This window comes from Hyposmocoma kahamanoa, unplaced genomic scaffold (genome assembly GCF_003589595.1).
Source record: "Hyposmocoma kahamanoa isolate Upper Pololo Valley unplaced genomic scaffold, ASM358959v1 272, whole genome shotgun sequence".
Lineage (NCBI taxonomy): Eukaryota > Metazoa > Arthropoda > Insecta > Lepidoptera > Cosmopterigidae > Hyposmocoma > Hyposmocoma kahamanoa.
In genome coordinates, this window is record NW_020653772.1 from 671,064 (window position 1) to 691,463 (window position 20,400).

Genomic DNA, 20,400 nt, shown 5'->3' on the forward strand with positions numbered 1-20,400 from the left:
TTAACATGTGCTACGGTCACGGCTGATTGTTGGTTTTTGATTATTTATACAAAAATCGAGTACAAAGAAACTTTTTTCTTCGACCCGATAGGAATTGAGTCTATGACACGTTTGCGAAATTTTTCTGTGTGTTTTTACAGATCTCTGTGCTAGGTTCTTTGGCTTTCAACGCCGTAAGGGAACTAGTGCGAGATGTAGAACCTTCACAGTCAGCCGGTAACTTTATAGCTACCACAGGCTGACGATGCCGCTTTTTGATCTAATACTGAGAATAAACGTCTCTCCTGATAAGTTGTCATTTTGCGGAAATAACATAATAACTATTTATTACGTAGAAGTTATGTGGTAATATTTGTATGTGTGACAATAACAATGATAAAAATAATTACTTTTTATTTTTTATTATCGGTTCACAAAATCGGTTTTTGGAAAATTCTTAAATAAAATACAAGTGATCGGTTAACATTATAAGGCGAGAAGAGTGTATCCTAGAAGATGTGAACACAACATTTCGTGTTTAAAACAAACAAAAAAAATACTTAAACAAAATTATAGCAATTAAGTATTTTATTGAATGTCAGGATATTTCACTACCACGATATTCGATTATTTTTTGTGAAATTACTCCACTAGTTTGTTATAATTATTAATACAAAGATCGAACACTTAGTAAAAATCCTTCGATCCGGTCGGATTCGAATCGACGTCTTCCAGCAAACCGTGCCAGACGCTATGCCAACTAAGCCACGGAACGAACCAGCGGACCTCACGAATTTCTCTATGTGCTTGTTGTCGGTTGTTTGTATCTGGTTTTTAACGACTTTTTAGCCGTGGCGCCATCTATGAGAAATCTATGAAAGTATTATAAAGTATAACATACATTTTTCTACGTGTTCGATCTTTATATTAATAATTATTAAAAAAATAAGTAATTTAAAATTGACATCTACTATTTATAAAAAAAACACAGACATTTAAAACCCATCGTGCAGCCAGCACATAAGACATTTCCTTATTTTCTTATTAAGTTCCTAGCCGAGACCACAGTACCAGAGAATATGTCAAAATCAAATCTGATAGCAGTACTAGGAGAGCACATGCGATACACTAGATGGTGCTGACCGAGGTTGGTTCTACATAGGGCGCACTATGAGATTCCGGAACTGCCACTTACATAAACAATATTTAAAAAGTAATTACAACATTTGAAAATGGACCTGTCACTTGTTTTTATATTTATATTATTGTGGCGTCATTTTAGAAATTGGTTGCCTACATCACCATGGATTTAACTCGTGACGTGACCAGTACTGGAAAGTACACCCCTAAAGTAACTGCCTCCGTGGCCGAACGGTTACCATGCCGGACTGCCACGCAGAGGTCCCAGGTTCGATTCCCGGGCCGGGAGAAATATTTGTATGGCCTACATTTATTTCTCTCGTGAGTTTGGGTGTAATTTGTGGTTGTCTATGTGTGTGTCCATGGCACCCGCGACGCAGGGTTTCCCTAGTGCGGGGCTATGTTGAGTGTGAGCGTTATTATTATTATTATTATTATTAAACGACTATTTGATTCTGAATGATAAGTTTAAAGAGATTAACATTCTTATACTAACGTCACAGTACATTTATGAAAATGTTATTTATGTTAAGAAAAATATTTTTTTTGGGTACCCACTGAGGTGTTTTACAAAAGACAACTTTGGGTTTACAATTCGGGCATCCACTCAGGAAGCAACGACCATATCTATTGGAACGTTTGGGTAGAAGGAGAAGCGAGTAGGAGTACAAAGTGAGCTCCTGCCTTCTTGAGCACGTAATGGAGAGCCTTAACGACGGCATGAAGCACTTAACACTTTGGAGTGACTTTGCGTAGGTCAAAACAGAAATATAAAGATGAAGTTGACACTGAAAGCATTATTAGATGATCACTCAAACAGTAATTTTCGCTTTCTAGAGTCTGAAGACTGGAGTGAAGAATGTGAAGTGGCCCATTCGACTTTACTCTAAAATTTCAACAAAGACTATATAGGACACAATATGTGTAAATAACGAAGACATACAGAACAGTTTCAGAACAGTACAGAATTGTTTACTAACCTTGAAAAAGTAATAATTAGGTAAAAAGTAACTGATGGATCAAAAGAGTATCTTCGTAATATAAAAGAGGTTATGCTTAAGAAGATGTGTTTTTAATTTTTGTAGATGTAACCTAGATTACAGACTAAATGAAAGTAAAAGTAGACAAAATTTACTAGAAAATACAGCCACATTAACCTGATTAACCTAATGAAGAACTAATGGATCTGGTCTGGTCTAAAGGAAAACCCATCCCTGAAGCAAAGTTAAACGGCCCGAAAAGGTTGTTGCATCTTGTACTAGAAGATGCACAACACTTTTACAAAAACTTAACACGGAATGATACAGTCAAAGATAATATAGATGAGTTTTCTGGTGAAGTTGATTTTGAGGTAGAAGTGGACGTTGGTGATTAGGTAATGTAGGGTGATGAACAACAGTGTTTTACTTAATAGTGTTTATGTTCTTGTCATAACAAAATAGTGACAGATAACAAAGGGATTTAAAGTTATTTATTGTAATCTGTGTACCTGTAAAACCTAAACCTTTTTGCAGTAAAGAACCATCCCACAAAAAAGTATTTTTGCAAAAAGAACCACCAGGTTTTTGATCTAAAAAAATACCTAAATCAAAGAAAAATCAATATAAATCAGTTTTCCTATATCATTCTCAATGCAACACATAACTCTGTTAAGTTGTGTCTCACATAACTTATCTATTTGTTTCTTCACCCCGTTTTTACAAAAATCTAATTACCTCGAAAGTGGATATTTTGTGGGTTGGTTCTTGTTTGCATAACTATGTCCATTTCATTTTAGGTCCGAAAAAGATAGTTTCCAACGTGTAGCAACCGAGAAAACATACGAACTCGATAAGAAATTGTAAGGTTATCCAAGTCAGTCGGTTATAGTCTTAACACGTGTTATTTTGAACCGGTCTTCTTAACTTGACCTCAACCTTGCATCTATATGATAAGTCTCATATTATGGTGCAAAATGTAATACTGCTTGACACCTAATTATGTTTCATTATTATTGGCAAAGGTTACATCAAATGTTTCGGCGATTTCGGTGGTCAAGCCGTTAGCACTATGGACACTAGGTTCTAGGATCGATTCCTGGAAGGATTAATTTCAGGAATTTTCTTCATGGACTTTGTATAGTACAGGGATTTCCAAGTTTGAAGCCAGGTTTAATAACAGAAGAGCTACTTATGAAAGCGTTTATCCAGAGAAGTACTGCTACCAAAACCTATTTCTACCGCTAAGCAGTAATGTGCGCACTACTGCGTTCCGGTAAGGGTGCTGTTAAATCTAATTTGTTTAAAAAATAACAAGATTAGAGGAACAGTTCTAAATAGAGTCACGAAGTTTAAATACCTTTGGCACTGGGTCAACGCGGACCTCTCTGGCGACCTGGACATAGAGAGGGAGCGAAGGGCATTATCAGTGAGAAACAACATGCTGGTGCGCAGGTTTGCACGTTGTAATGAAGAAGATAAAACAACCTTGTTCAAAGCATACTGCTAAGCTTTATACATGTGCAGCCTGTGGGCCAAGTGTACACGCAGATCACTGGATGCCCTACCAGTACAATATAACAATGGGTTTAGGATGCTGCTGGGGTTACAGCAATTCTGCAGAGCATCAGGTATGTTTACCGAGGCACATGTTGATAGTTTCCAGACTATCCTACGCAAATGAGTAGCTTCGTGTGGATAAGCACCAGCGATCTCCAGAACATCATCCTGGAGCGGGTCGATTGCCCGATAGTAAGGCCCTGGAATGCGTGTCCAGAGTCACCTTGTAATGAAATAATTAATTGTATTTCATTGTTACTAACATAAGCTATAGTTATTTGTTATGCAAGGCTGCAAAGTTGTTGTTTGACGCAAGTGCTTGTATTGAACCTGAGCAAGCGAAGGAAGCCAAGATTAAAATGATTGTTCAAAAGTAGATTCCGGAGCGTAGCGAGGGTTTCAAGGCACGAGACGCAAAACAACTTTGTTGCCGAGTTTTCTTTTATTGAAAAAGTTTATCTTCGGAAGCGTTCTGAATTTACACCTCATCAATTTTTATTCTTGCTTGTACTTTTATTTTGTGCGATTAAATGATTATTGAAATTATTTTAGTTCTTTCACGAATTAAAGTAATTTAATAAACACAAGTAGTTAACATTGTCAATTTAATGTCAACCATAATAAGAATAAAAAAAATACCAACGGATTTATATTACATAAATAAGTAATGTACGACTTATCGCGTAGTTGAACGTGTCCATTATCTTTTTTTTTTTCATTGAAAGGAAAAGTTTTGTGCACCACACCAATACTTAAAACCTTCGTCCAGTTCGAATTTCAAAAACCTTTTCCGCGCTAGCGTGCAAAAACGCTTTCGCGCGCAGATTTCTAGTGAGGAAGAAACCCTTTCCGAGCTAGTGAGGTGAAAAGAAAATTGTTACAAACAAAATATGAAAATTAGTTTCAAATCAAAGATTACTATTATTATTAAATCTGCAAGCATATGGGATACTGCAGAACACCCAGACCAGAAAAAAGGAAAGTTCATTTTCCAAATCGATCCTACTGGGATTGGAAGCCGGGGTCTGCATATCCAGCGTCGGTAGTGCAAACCGTTGGTCTTGTTTACCACAAAAGATTTTCACTTCATGATTGATATACCTGATATTGTTCGATAAGAATGTTATCAGTTAATAACACTTCTCCATATCAATGTCGTTTTATATTGAACCGAGCTACGTACCAATCCAATGCCCCACTGTTGAGCATAGGTTCCAAAAGAGACGACTTAATCTACGTCGCTGTCGAATGAAATTCAAGCAAATTTTTTAACCGACTTCAAAAAAAGGAGAAGGTTCTCAATTCGAATGTATTATTCTTGTATTGTATTTATTGCTTCCATGTGTTACAAATCTTAAAGTTTAAATAGTACCAACATGACCCTGTTAGGGCGCCGCAATTAAAAGTATAATAAATAAAAAATAAACAATAAGAACATAAAACTAATAAAACATAAATAAAAAATTAAAAACTAGCAAAAAAGACAATGATTATATGTATAGGTATTAATTATTCTTCAAATTAAATTCCAAAATTCAAATTATTCAAATTATAGTCTTATATATATTCTTTAAAAAACTCTTGTAGGCTGTAATAACATTTTTGTATCAGATGTGATTTAAGTTTTTTCATAAACAAATTAGACTATGATTGGGGTGAGATTTGTGATCCGATTTTATTGATTATTTTTGTAGGAAAGAGGGTACCTATGTATCTGTCTCATTTAAATTTGAAGTAAATATCCCAACTGTAACGGTGACAAATTAGGTATGAATCCGGTTTCGCGCACTTTCCGGTAACCGATTTCAACAAAACTTGGCAAATAGACATTTATTATTATATATTCCACGAACATTTGAGGTCGGTTTTATTTTTATAAAAAAAGTTATGTAAGGGCGCGTACAGATCTGGCGATTGCGCTGCACGCACGCAGCACTAGTGCAAATTAAGCGCGCCTTTGTGTGATATCTTATAACGCGCGAGTGGCACGCGATCACGTCGTTTTTCGGTGTTGGGAACTGAGCGTGCCTACAGCTCCGGTACCTATCTGGAAAATAGGGAGGGTGCTGTACGTACCCGGGGCGGTTCACCCGACAACCAGATGAAGTCAAGTGACAGAGTAAGGTTCTTGTGCGCGCACATGTTATAGTGCCGTATACCCAAAATTAACGTAGAATGATATGGGGTTGATCGTAGTACGTCATGCATGTGTACAGCTCGCGAGCTTGTCGCGAATAGGCGTGTGTGTGTATTGTACAAACCAGGGCTGTTTCTGATGCAGGTTTTTTACACATCAGCGGCTGCTGATGCTGAAGCTGATTTTAAGTATTTAAAAAAGAACGTGACAAATGTACATCCTTACTTTGGTATTGTAATACAACAAAATTTCAATCATTTTGTGACATTTATTAACAATGAATCAATCTCCATGAACACAATCAACCTGCCCAGCTTAATCGTTGTGGAATTTTATCGAAGTTATATTTTAAAAACAACAGCTGCGCTGCTTTTTCGGCTTACAGTCTGTTTCCTACCTTACCTATTTCTGTCGCCAAGCAGTAATGTGAGCATTACTGCTTTACGGTTTTGAAGGATAGGGGGTGTTGGTAAAACTACAGGCACATGGGGGGCTTGTCAACTTACGTCTCAGTCGCAGTGCCCCTCAGATCTTTGCGATTTAAAGCTCTGAGTGGCACTGCAACGTAATGCAACGTAACGGCACGCACGGAGTCGTGCGCCTGATGGTAAGCTACACGCCTATCCATAACAGTTGCAGTGCCACTCAGAGCTTTAAATCCAAAGATCTGATGGGCACTGCACTGCGCCCGTCACCCTGAGACATAAGTTGACAAGTCCCATGTGTCTGTAATTTCACCAGCACCCTTACCCTTCAAAACCGTGACGTGACATTACTGCTTGGCGGCAGAAATAGGTAGGGTGACAGTACTTCCCTGGACGAACTCTATCATAAGGAGCTCTATGTTACTAAACTGTTCGTGCGTGTGTGTCGTTTGATATTATAAAAAAAAACTGACTAACAGAGATGCCACTCTCTTGCGAACGACTGCCTGAAAACTATCGATTCTAGCCTCCGCGAATATTCCTAAGGCACTACAGTGTCAAGACAGCCCCAGCAGTTCCCTGAGGGCGTTGTTGGCTAAATCTGATTTATTTGTCTTTTCAAACAAACCAACATTTTGAGTTCTTTACATCGACTCATCCGTAGAACAATGATCTATGTGCAAGACTACTTGTTCTCAGGACATAGTACGTTTCGGTCGTTCTTCTTCGCTGTGGATGTCAGATCGAGTGATGTTCGATATTATATTTCCGAAACGAAATAAGATATATAAATTCTCTAAACACCTTACAGTAGGCCTTAGTTTGAATAACGAAATTATTCTCGTAACGTACTTATTATTTTTTCGCTATATAATCACATCGGACTCTGTTCTTCGGATGTGTCGACATGTCCCATGGTCACGGTTGACTGAGATCACATTGACGTTTCGGCATGGGATTCTTTCCTATCCCTACACGTAAGTACAAACAGACGGTAATTACGTCGCGGTGTCCTTACACATGCCGCGCTATCTCTAGGTACGGCATGGGATTTTTTTTTATACGTCACAGGCAGATGACTCGATTCTACCTGATGCAAAATGGAAAATGAAATCCAAATGTAGGTTCTTCCACAGTGTTGATACAATCACTGCCCTAGCCACCTCCACCCTGCATGCCTACAAGAAGCCTCTCCAAGCCTCATTTGAATGACCCCATATCGTAAGACGGAGGGAATACGTGTCTTGGAAGGGAGTTCCATTTCTCAACTATGCGACAGAGAAGGTGCCACTAAACCTTTTAGTTCGCGATGGAATACGGCTGGTTGTAAAGCGGTGTCAACGGAGGCCAGTACGCGTGCTTCCGGCAGGAAAGGGGACTTATATCTCATGGGTGACGAGCACAGTGGCAGTGCCCCTCAGATTTTTGCGATTTAACGCTCTAGTAGCACTGTAACCGCATAATAAAAATATTCAATAGATCTTGGATTATTGTGGTTTTATGGTATCTTTATTTTTATCAACTGTGATAATAAATAATCCTCGATGTGAAAATAAATTCAAGCAGTGTTTTGGTTTTTGTTATGAACAAAATTTGGCATTTTTCTCAACTGCAATTTGCCCGATTAGGAAGTCATCGCATTTATATCTTTAGGACAACTTACAAAACATACATAAACAAATCGCAACTCTCGTGGAAGAATGGCATAAGTGGAGTTACGTCAAACATGTTTATCGCTGCATTAGATACAGAGAAACATAACCCACATCCTCTCCAAATCTTCTATTTACAATATTAGTCGATAGAGTTACAAGAATTGGAGAGGGTTATAGTTTTCTGCATCTACTGGAGTAATAAACGTTTTTGACGTAACTCCACTTCTGCCATTCTTCCATGAGGGGTGTGAAATGATAAAAACAATAAATATAGTGGCTCGAATTATTACGTTGTTTCATTTACAAGTTGCCACGTCAAGCGTTTTCATACATAAGAATAAAATTAACTGTCTGACAAATTAACGGTTTAGTTCATAATTTTCCAAAGTGGTCCCTACCGCCCAAGTGGGCACCGAAGAGTCCTAGGGGCGTTGAAATGTTTTTACCTTGCCTAAGTGGGCGGTAAGACAAAAAGTTCGGGAACCTATGGTTGCACGAATTTATTTTTTATTTTTTTTATTTTAATAGTTTATTGTAGGAAAAATACAACAAGTCACAAAGAATACAAGCGAAATTAAAAACAAAAGGTTCTGCTTATTTCTAATAGAAATTTCTTCCTGCAGACCTAAATACAGGACACTATAACTAAAAGAACGGGCATATATGCACAACAAAACAAGGAAAAAAAAAAAAAAAATTAAATTGTTATAAATTATATAAATAATTAGATAAATACATATTTTATAATATAATACCTAAGATATGGACGGAATAGTAGACAAAAAATGCTCTTTAACTCTCACTTTAAAAATAGCTAACGATTTACTTTCGTGAACAGTAATAGGAAGTGCATTCCAAAGTCTGACCGCATGAACAGTGAAGGAGTGAGAATAGAAACCGGAATTGAAGCATGGAAAAGATAACTGGGACCTAACAAGAGAGCGACAGGGTTTATCCTGGGACCTAAGGAAGCTGAAACGCTCTTTCAGGTACCCGGGAGACACAGGGTTATGTAAAATATTGTAAAGAATGGAGACAATATGCAATTTCCTGCGGAGACGGATGGGAAGCCATTTGAGCTGACTGCGGAAATGTGAAATTCGGTCATATTTACGAAGCCCAAAGATGAACCTTATACATAGGTTATATTTATTGTTTAATCTATGTATCAACAAGTTACAATTTTGTACTACACAAGAACATGGATACATTTGAATGAAGGACGAACTGCCTCCGTGGCCGAACGGTTACTGGTCTGCCACGCAGAGGTCCCGTGTTCGATTCCCGAGCCGGAGGAAATATTTGCATGGCCTATATTTATTTCTCTCGTGAGTTTGGGGTTGTCTACGTGTGTGTCTATGGCACCCGCGACACAGGGTTTCCCTAGTGCGGGACTATGAATGTGTGCTTTATTATTTTAAATATAGTAAATAATATGTTTCCTTCGGCTTTGTACTTTATAAGGTGATGAACGCGGCCTGCATCGTTCTGAAAGATCTTTATGTTCATGCAATAAGAACCAAAAGTAAGTTTCGAGTTTTGTTTCCGGTCAGACCGCTGCGCCACACGTCTTATGATATGGTATGGTGAAACAAATATATGCCTGAAGTTCGCGTGACATGCGACAGGAGATGTTGAATTTTGCGCATTAAAAGTGCCAAATTCGTTTAGCGGAATAACTCTAAAACTAAAGGGATTAAAAAAAAATCCGTAGTGACAGTTGTCGATCATGCATAAATATAATTAATTATCTAATTTTTGTCCTAATAACCTGTAGCTTTTCGAGGATAAATCGAAAAAATGTGAAAATTAGAGGTTATTTCGTGATTTTTATCCATCGAGGAAACTTTATTGTTTTATGTTTCTGATTAATGTCTATGCTTGAATGTATCGTGTAGTTACTCATACAATCTTTTATTTTTAACTTTAAAGTGGATATACCCCTCTCAAATCAAATCGAAGATTAGGAATTTTTCCTCTGCTCCCTCTTAAATGTGTCCAAATGTTTGTTTACAAAGAGCAACCCCTTGAGTTTCTTCTCAGGGGAATTCGTCTTACGAATTACCTGTTACAGTTTAATCAGTGCAATTTAAAGTGTAATTTGGTTACCTACGAAATAAAGGTTATTTGAATTTAAGTCAAAAAAACAAATATAGGGTCGAAACACAAAACTGCGAATCGGCACGATGTGAATTCGCAACGCGGAAAACTGCGGCAAGGCATCTCACAGCCACGGTTCGGGTAAACCATTCTTTCGACGACCACCAAACGTACTGAACGTATTTTTTAAACTAAATAGCAACATAGATCGTAATGAGAAAGTATAGGAAAAAACAGAAAAAAGACGAACATCGCAGGAGTGCGCGATGCGGAGCAATTCCTCGTCGCATCGCAGTTTTGTGCTTCCACCCATACTCCCGGACACATAATTCGAGTCACCTCGCATTTTTGTCGTGAAGGGCTAGAATACAAAAATAGTATTATCATCGAAGATAAAATTTCCCCCCGGTTTTGCAAATCCAAATTCCCCACAAGGACTTTTTTTTTATATAAAATATAGGTGCGCATTTAACCTCCATCTCACCTGATGGAAAGTGACGATGAGGTCGACGATAGAACACGCACACCTAAATAATGCCTATTCACTCTTGTCTTGAAACGGTCCAAGTTATAACGTTCAGGGAACAAGTCTGCAGGCAGGTAATTCCACTCCATAGCCGTTCGCCATATAAATGTGGAAGCGTAACGCTTCGTGCGAATCTTTGGAATATCCACAACATAGGGGTGGAACCCAAGCCTACGCCTAGTAGGTGATGGAAAGGGGAAGGCGGAATTAAATCGTGTAATTCCATCGCACACTCTCCGTGATTTATCCTGTAAAAGCAGGCTACTTTACGGCGGTGTTCATGGCTCTGCAGCTTCGCCTCCACTAATTCCGAGTCACCTATAAGGCCAGTTGATAAGTCGCAGTGCCATCCCAAAGGTGGCAGCAGTACTCCGTGCACGATCGGACTTGTGTTTGGTATTACGACTTATGGAAAAGACGCTTAGTATACTAGTTTCAAAATTGTATACCTAATCGTTTTTGATCAATCAAATACTGTTTAAGCTTAGGGCACTTAATACTGAAAATGCGTGGTGGCTCGAATTATATGTCCGGAAGTGCATATACGCGGGTTATCAGTAGTACGAAATTACATTTTCCAGAAATAACATTTGCACGAATTTCTATAACCTCGAAAGTATAATGAGAAGAAAATGTTTTTTTCCTTTAAACCTAACTGAACCTAACCGAATACAACATATCCTGAAAGAACAACGGTTTCGTTATAATTCGATTTTCGGTGTAATGAAAATTCAAACAAAAGTTATTTCAGAAAAAAAAATTCGAGGTTGTGATGGGTTGCCATATACGCGATTTATTCCAATTATCAAACACACTTAGTTGCTATCATTGACTTACAAATAAATAGACGACGGGTCTAATACAAAAACCACGAAAAAAATGTCCCAAGTCAACCTATTTAAACGTAGTGACATGTAAAGGAATATGAAAAAGCTAAAACGCTGAATTTAAATTGTAATGTCATCGCAGTACTGTCTTAATTTTGCTTGCTTCGCTGTCAGTCGAACAAACGAAGACTAAAGCGTGAATGACGCTCTGTATATGATTTTAAGTTCGGACACTTTTTAGCGCGGACCCGACGTCCATATAATTGTAAGTCAATGGTTGCTATGCGTATTTTTTTCCTGCGCATAACCATCATGATAGCCAGTCCGATACTCAGGAGTGGAACGTTTAATACCATGTTCTAAGCCATTATATTTTAAGACTAACTCTCTAAGCCCTTGATCTTCAGATCCTGTTGTACATTACGTCAAGGATACAGTTTTATGACTATTAACCCAGGCGGATATTCAGCAAATCCGTATTTATTCCACAGATAATTAAGTTTATCAGTTATGTTTATCTAAAATAGATTATTTACATTTATTTTATATGAATTCTTGTTCAAATGATAAGGTATCTATTTCGTCAAACATTGCAAGGCTCCTATTACTCTTAAGGGTTTCAATTATTGTACAAAATAAAACCAGGACCCCGATTCAGAACGCTTCGATATTTCAGTTCTCGAATCGAAGGGCGCTTCCCGAGCCAGTCGGAGACATAGATTATAAGAAAAATGAAAATCCTTTTATATACGTTTTTATGGCTTTAAAGGTCTATAATATAGGAACGCATTAGTCTTGCATTAAAAAAAATTAATAAAATTGAACAAAATGTCTTGCTTTGTAAACAATAGGACGTTGGTAACTTTCATTCGATAACTGTTCTGAATAACGTTTGTAGCCTTTGCCGATCGAGGAGCTCGAGTAATCGTGCGGGTGTGACGTCATTTCGGTTCGGTTTCGAATACGACAGTCTGACGTTCGATTCGGGTGTTGTGAATATAAATTAAAAGAAATCGTACCGTAATATCAAATCGAATCGGTCGACAACTGAGTTAATCAATCATCAATCACTTCTCAATCGACCCCCAGACTAAATAAAGTAGAACAAAAAACTCTACTACACGCGATAAGTGTTCTTTTTTTGTATGTATGTTGCACGATATATTTTTGATTATTTTTCTGTTGGAAAGAGGGGCACCTCAGTAGTGATGCCATTTATTTTATATTGATGTAAGCTATACGCCTATCCATGACGCCCATCCAGTTGCTCAGTGTGTTACTCAGAGCACTTCAAATTAAAAAGGAAAAAGGAGGAGGTTCACAAGTGAGAATTTTTTTAAGTCGGTTAGAATAAGGGTCATTTCAGCGAAAATGACACCGTGGTTCAATTGTAGTTACACAATTTGGTTTTAATTGTATAACTACAATTAAATTGTATAACTAGATTTCAGATGTTAGTGTCGTGAGTGTGGGTGGCACACTTAGAAAATTAAAAGTTTTGAGTATAAATAATGTCATAAATTTATGTAAATAAATAGTCGTGAATTGCATATCTGGCTTCATGATATTTTCATTTTAAGTTTAACTAACCAATGGTTAGGGAGAAATTACTTAAAGCTCAAGGAGAAAGGAGTCAAAATGTCCCATCCCTTTGGAAAGGCCCATAAGGTATATTGCAGCTGCACATCTGGTAACCCTGATTTCATTAATTATAATAAACTGCAATCTGTCACCTTTAGTCGCACTTAATATTGAACTGGATATGCAAACAATTACAAATATTTTTTTTTTTTTCATTAAAAATAAACTGTTGTTTTGATGAGTTCGAGACCATTATCACAAATTTAGTTTTAATTAATATAGGATATATCGAGTTCTTAGGTTTTCGCGATTGTTACACATAGGAAATGAAACTATTTGTCCGGATTTAAATCTAAAAATTTCGTTTTTTCAAACAAACCGATGTTTCGGGCCCTGTACAGGTCCCATGGTCACAGTTGACAGTCCCAGTCAAAAATAGTTCCATTTCCTAATATAAGATAATTTAAAAACGATTTTCCTGCACTTGCTAAGTAAGATGAGGGCAGTGATGGTCATCAACCTTTCAAAACTTGTGTTTTCTCAATTTCACAATTTTAAGTTACCACAGTATTTGGTGTATTATGCGCATAACATTACCGATGACTATCATCTCAACTGTGACCCATTTAAAACCCGGAACGTTTGATAAATCTAAATTTAATAAGAAATGTAAGGTGCTGGTGAAATTATGGGTACATGGGACTTGTCAACTTATGTCTCAGGGTGACGGGCGCAGTGGGAGTGCCCTTCAGATCTTTGCGATTTAAAGCTCTGAGTGGCACTGCAACTGGACAGGGGTGTCGCTTTCCACCGGGCGCACAACTTGTTGGTTCTGTCACAAGGTATAGTAGAAAAAATAATCACAGTACAGAGTACCAAAAAACTGACCTCAAAAGTTCTTGGAATTGCATATCTATTTATTTAAATATCTGAGAGGCACTCCCATTGCGCCCGATGATCGAACACTTAGAAGAAATTACTTTGATCTGGCTCCAGATTCAGTTAGTTCCAAGGCTTAGTTGCCATAGTGTCTGGCACGGTTTGCTAGAAGATGTTGGTTCAAATCCGGTCTGAAGGAAGGAATTTTTCTTTAAGTTCGATCTTTGTATTTAATAATTACAACAAACTAGTAGAGCAATTTTACAAAAAATAATTGAATATCATGATAGTAAAATATTGTGGCATTCAATAAAAACTTGAAAAGTAGTGTAAAAGCTTCTACTGTGAATCATAATTATAAAAGTTATAAATTTAAATAACTTACAATTTATTCAACAACGAACATTGCATTTAGAAATATAATTTATACAAACATTTATTTAAAAAAAATATTCTCTACCATACGCAAAATAGACACCCAGACATCGAGTTGCAGACACCAGACCATTACACCATACCGTATCACAACTCTACTTTGATTCTATTGGATGGAACTTTAGACTTCACATGTAGCTCAGGATGCACATGAGCCATTGAAAATGTCATACAAGAATTATAAATGTTGATGCTATTTGACCTAGACAAATGTCAAATAGATAAAATCCACACATTGTATAAAATTTCCTACGTGGGGCACATGTGACGTACTCCTAATGCAACGGGCTATTATGGTGGACTACGAAAGACCCGCGCCCACCAGTGGGAAGCACATGGACGGGCACGGTATAGTATCAAAACCACATACACACACATAAAAAAAATATTTTGTGTTTATAGGGAATTTCAAAATGGCCACCGTAAACATTATACCAATTTCCCGCGAAAAATGTCAGTAAATTAAAGTATAAAAATATAAAAATTACGAAACATGTCAGAATAAAGTACAGAAGTAAAGTATTGGAGAAAAATAACAATCTAAAATCTGGAAACATGGCCAATGAGACGCCTCAGTCTGTACCAAAAGCGAAAAAACATTTTATTAGGGCCTTATTAGTGGTTTATTTAGGCGAGTCAAAAAAACAAGGGTACAAAATTAGCTACGTAAAAGTTTCTAACCTCCATTCACAAAATTTTTTTTTTTTGTAATAACAAGTAATTATGTAATTATAGCGTCTGCCTAGATGGATTTTGAAGTGCTGAAAATATTTTTCAAGCCATTTCCGCCCATAACAAACCAGAAACTGCATACAAAAGAGCCCCAAAAACATTTTTCATTTAAATAATTTTTGAAGCAACATTACATACCTCGAACAGCTTTAGTAATATGTTCACGTATAACCTTCGGACACCCAAAGATTTTCCAATGGATGCTAAGAATATTATGCACAGAATTAACAGCAAGAACGGCGTATAAAGTATTGAAATCGCGACCGACACAAACGGCATGATCAACGCCATTTTGGTGACTGATTGATTATTGAATGAAATGAATGAAGGATTTGAAATAATTGACGTCATTCTAATGGATGCGTTTTTTTAACTGTAATGCCATCGGTATGAAAGAGAAGTACAAAATTCACACAATGGAGCCAGTCTCCAGCCCTGTTTAATTTTGCAGTAAATCATTTAAATGTATGTTTGTCATTGGGATACCATTGTTCTTTTTCAATATTACTTTATTTTAATTATAGAAAAAAGTTGACATAAATTAAAAAGACAAAAAAGACGGGCTTTTGTAGTTACAGTTTTTTCTTAAAATAAACTAAACTTCTTCTTCATAATGTTATAGCTCCATCGATAACTGTTGGAAGTTCAACTTCCTAAATTACAACTCTAGATATAATGTCTGTGATTACAACTGATACCAAATAAACAGTGACTAAACCTTAAGACTTTCCTTTATTTTTTTCTATCCTTTAGGGACTATATTATATCCCTCCTTCTTCTTCTTCTTTTAAATGTTATGGCCCCATCGAAAATATCCAGAGGATGGAAAAAAAATAGCCTGTGACACCTCATCTTTGACGTTTATCATAGAGATGAGGTAAAGTCGATATATGTTAGTGTAAATATTTCAGTTCCCTCTTAGCGCCCAGTTACACGAGAAGAAAGTTTACGCGCGGCGACCGCCCAGTTACCACGCCTTCATGTACATTAATGGCGAATCTGAATTCAATTTATTAAGTAACAATATTTAAATTCTACTCAATAAAATTACCGCCGCGAACTCTGCTCGTCGACCGCGCGGGATGTGCGCGGTGAAATTCGTGTTGAATAAATGAGCCCTTATTATATTTTGATTTTTCCGACGTATTATGAACACTATAATGTGTACTTTCTTATATAACATGGATAGCATAAAAGACAGAATTATGATTCAAATGCAATTTCAATTGATATTTTAGTAAATTAAAAAAAAACTATCGTATATTTTTTCTTTTTTTTTTTATTAATTTATAGGTTTCCAAAAAGCACTAACAATGACGTGACAATTCATTGCCAATTATTAAAATGCATAATCTAAAAATGAATACATGCACTATGCATTTTTTCATTAAATTATCGAAAACTTTTAATCGATATACCTCATATCTAGCAAAACTGTCAGTGTAATTTTTAGTCATTTAGTATAAATATTACGACGTTTTGAGTTTAAGCTGTTATATCTGTGTAGCCAATGCTCAACAAATAAATAGATAAAAATTAAAAATAGAAGTAGTTTTAATTTGTTAGTAATTTAAATATTCGAACCGTTTAACCTTAGCTACATTCTAAATTCTGCCTTATTCTCAGAAGAAGTCACAAAGAGATGATGTACAGTTCGGGGAATTTTAAATGAAGATAAATCGTACTCTGACATATGAAAGAAGGCAGCAGACAAAACTAAGTCTTGGTAGCACTCCGTATATATGGGACTGCCTTTTGAACTGAAAGAATAGATTGCTTCTAGGGAACCGCCACACTTGTTCAATCGGCTTGAGACAAAAACTTTACGTCGGAGTTACGATGGACTGGTGCCGACGCGAAACGCACAACGTCTTTTTCGCTCTTATGTGTATGTACGTAAAGTTTTTTATGACCAACTTAATGCGATTTCATGTCGATAAGTGTAATGACTCCGTTAGTATAATCTTCTTTACATCGTATTTTTATATTCTTATTATTATTTTTCTTCGTTATAGGGTTTCTAATAGGGACATAACAATTTTGTATTTCAATAAAAGTCAGAAAAATTGTCATATCGAGCTGAAATTTTTCCAGGTGCGTACACATGTTTCATTTAAGAATGGAATTTGATCTTCATATGGCCACCGCGAGTGTAAGTTGCTCTTTGTAAATAAACGTTGGTATACTCGTACATTTATCATTTACAATATTTATTTCAAATATGTATGATCGAGACAACCTGCAAGAGCTAGGGTTACTAACTGTCGCCGTTGGTGAAATCTGTACCATTCCGCCAAAATCAATTACCAGTCATATGTCATTTGATCACAAATTTGCCCCACAGCCATAATAAAACGATGCGAGTATACAATATTCCAATTATCTTAACTCATTCGCCACTGCTAAAGAACATAAAGACATTCGTTTGTACGTAATTTGTCGCCAGACAAACAATTTACGTTCACCCTTATAATACAATATTAAACTGTTCCGATACTTCATACATATCAGGCTTAAAGCTGTTTGAGACCGGCTAAAGGCGGCGCAGCGCAGTTGCTCAACTAAACAAGTTGTTGCCTGTTTGAAGTTACTCGCTCCCGCACCCTGCCTCGAGCCTCTATATCGTCTGCGTGGACTTCATAAAATTATTCATTTCATAATATGAAATTTATATAACATTTCTATACAAATTTCATTTTAGAATTAATTTGGAATTTGAGTTTATTTTATTGGTATATTGTTATTTACACATTATAAGTATTTCACATGCGTTTATACACTTCCTATTATGTCGGTTTTCTTACCTGCTTATTTATTTATTATTTATTACTTTATTATTGTAAGTAGCTCACTCGTCCCGGACGTGCTGAAAATCAGCGCCACGAAACGGTTCAAAAAAACCGTTAGTGGCTACTGCATAATTATGTCAATTGTTTTAATACTTTTTTAAATTTTTATTATTTATTTTATACATTAATTAGCGTCTATGCTTGTGTAATAAACAGTTTTCTTTCTTTCATTCTTAAAGCCGATTCCGTTTTCGCGTCAAGTGTGCGACTCTCTTAATCTGTGTGGAATATTCCGCTCGCTCGCCGAGTAAGACCGATGTGTAAGTAATTCGAGTTATTACAATTGTGATATCGCACAACAGTGAAATGATAACAACACATTACTTTGGAGAATTACGCATAACTCATAACATAACCCGACCCGACAGGATACCGAAAGACTGAGCTGTGTTTTATTGGCGCACGATATTACCTATTCTTTAGTAGCAGAAGAGCTTGTGAAAGAGTTCGTCCAGGGAAGTACTGCCACCTTACCAAAAGGAGGCATTCATTATCCTGCATTGCAATCCGCTTTGCCGTCCGCCGCTCAATGCAGGATTATGAATATAGTCTCAGCGTGCAAGCCATCCTGCAATCCTGTACTGCATCCTGCGATACTCCATACGTGGGCCATAGTGCATGAGCAGTTTTCTGCCTGCGCATGGGCCGTTTTATTTATGCCGCCAAACAATAATGCTCAAAGCTCTGAGTGGCACAGCAAACTGTTATGGACAGGCGTGACGCTAACCACTAAGCAACATTAAATGAAATTAATTTCATAAGATTGCTTTGAAAAACCCTTTAAAGGGTTTATTAGGGTCGAAACACAAAACTGCGAATTGCTGCAATGCGATTTCGTGCGACAAGGCATCTCACTGCCACGGTTTGGGTTACCATTCCTTCGACGATCGTCAACCGTACTGAATGTATTTTTTAAACTAGGTAGCGACATGGATCGTAAAAAGTTTTGCACTTGCTGTTTTTGATAAGAAAGTGTAGGAAAAAACACAAAGACGATTAACATTGCAGGAATGCGCGATGCGTCGTGTGAACTCGTAGATTTATGCGATGCGACGTCGCGTCGCACTTTTGGGTTTCGACTGTAAGAAGGTGCTTCTTTAAAACTTGCTTCCATTAAAATTCCTACCATTCGTAAATATATCTTTATGTGTACTGTACAGGTAGGTATTTTGTTTAGAATGTTAGGCAGTACGTACTTCGCAGTCCTTATACCGTATGCATTAATGATTCTAGGCAGTTGATATTCAGGTAGGCCAGTGAGTAAGGATACATAGTTACCATCTATAGTTACCTTATACATAGTTTACACTAACATATTCAATAATCAATTAACTAATAGGTAAACACATTAGCTGAGTTTGTACCGAGGTTTATTAAACGTTGATAAAATAATGTATTGTGTGGTTTATTTCCAGAGTTCGTTATTTAATATTGATAACGGTTGCAATTAGTCAATTTTAACCGATTTAAAAAAACGTGGGATGTGGGCGTGACATTACGTATGAAAACATTTGTGAACCGATTTCGATTATTCTTTTTTGTTGGAAAGGGGGTACCTCTAAACTGCTTCATTGGCCGAACAGTTACCATTCTCGTCTGGCACGCCGAGGTCCCGGGTTCGATTCTCGGCCCGGGAGGAATATTTGTATGAGCTACATTTATTTATCTCGTGAATTTGGGTGTAATTTGTGTTTGTCTATGTGTGTGTCCATGGTATACAGGCGCGATACAGGGTTTCCCTAATGGGGATATGAGTACCTATGTACGTTATTATTATTACCTCAGCAGTGGTCCCATTCTAATTTAAAGAAAATATTCTACCTCTAAGGGGATGAATCGGGTCATTGGATTTCACTCAGTTTCCGTTAACCTGTTTCAATAAAACTTGGCACATAGATTTAATTAAGCAAGCTTTTGAAGTATGTTTCTTTATAAAAAAGTTATAATTATATTATTAATTTTAAATAAGGTTCACTGACTATTAGCCATTAATGAGGTTATGTCTAATGTTAATTGTTATTTTTAATTGTTATTCTGAACTATACTTACCAACGCTTTCAATTTCGCTTATTTGGATAAAATCGAGAATCGATGCAGTCTCGTAAAAACCGAGTTTCTTGAGACTTTTTAAAAAAAGTGTCCATACTTATAGGCTAAGCATTTAGGCTGTCAAAAACATACGATTTTAATTTAGTTCTTTAGAAACTCAACGTATATAAATAAATATAATAATAATTAAATAAATATATATAGCTCGCGCGTGCTCGCGATGGCTATTAATGTCAATCGTGAGATTGTGGCATACAATCGCGTGCACTGAAATAAACGTTCACACATTTTCGAAATTATGTAAACATTAAATATTCCAAAAAAATTATCTCGTGCTGTTTTCAAAAATATGTAATCACGACACCACTTTAAAAAAAGGTATACTTTTATTTCAGATAAAAATAAACAAACTACAGTTAATGAAAAATATATACTCCTGGTGTCGTACATGTATCCATATCATTTTCGTAAACATTTATCTAATGCATATTATGTATTTATAATTTCATTAAAATGTACAGGATTAGGATTGTGAGTTTATCATAATTA

At 36.5% G+C, this 20,400-nt stretch overlaps 1 protein-coding gene and 1 long non-coding RNA gene across 6 annotated transcripts in view; one reads left to right on the forward strand and one right to left on the reverse strand.

Annotated features, from left to right (window-relative positions):
- The window catches only part of LOC113229061 (glycerol-3-phosphate acyltransferase 3), a 55,039-nt gene extending 39,795 nt beyond the window's left edge, over nucleotides 1-15,244 (reverse strand). For all 5 annotated transcript variants that reach the window (XM_026462548.1, XM_026462545.1, XM_026462547.1 and 2 more), the window contains exon 1: nucleotides 15,092-15,244. In XM_026462548.1, coding sequence (XP_026318333.1) covers nucleotides 15,092-15,244 — 153 coding nt within the window. The remainder of the gene's footprint in view (nucleotides 1-15,091) is intronic.
- A 1,298-nt stretch (nucleotides 15,245-16,542) lies between these two features.
- LOC113229080 lies at nucleotides 16,543-18,028 on the forward strand. The gene is made up of 3 exons (XR_003310376.1): nucleotides 16,543-16,845; nucleotides 17,048-17,105; nucleotides 17,982-18,028. It is a non-coding gene; the product is annotated as an uncharacterized LOC113229080 (long non-coding RNA).
- The last annotated feature ends 2,372 nt before the right edge of the window (nucleotides 18,029-20,400 follow it).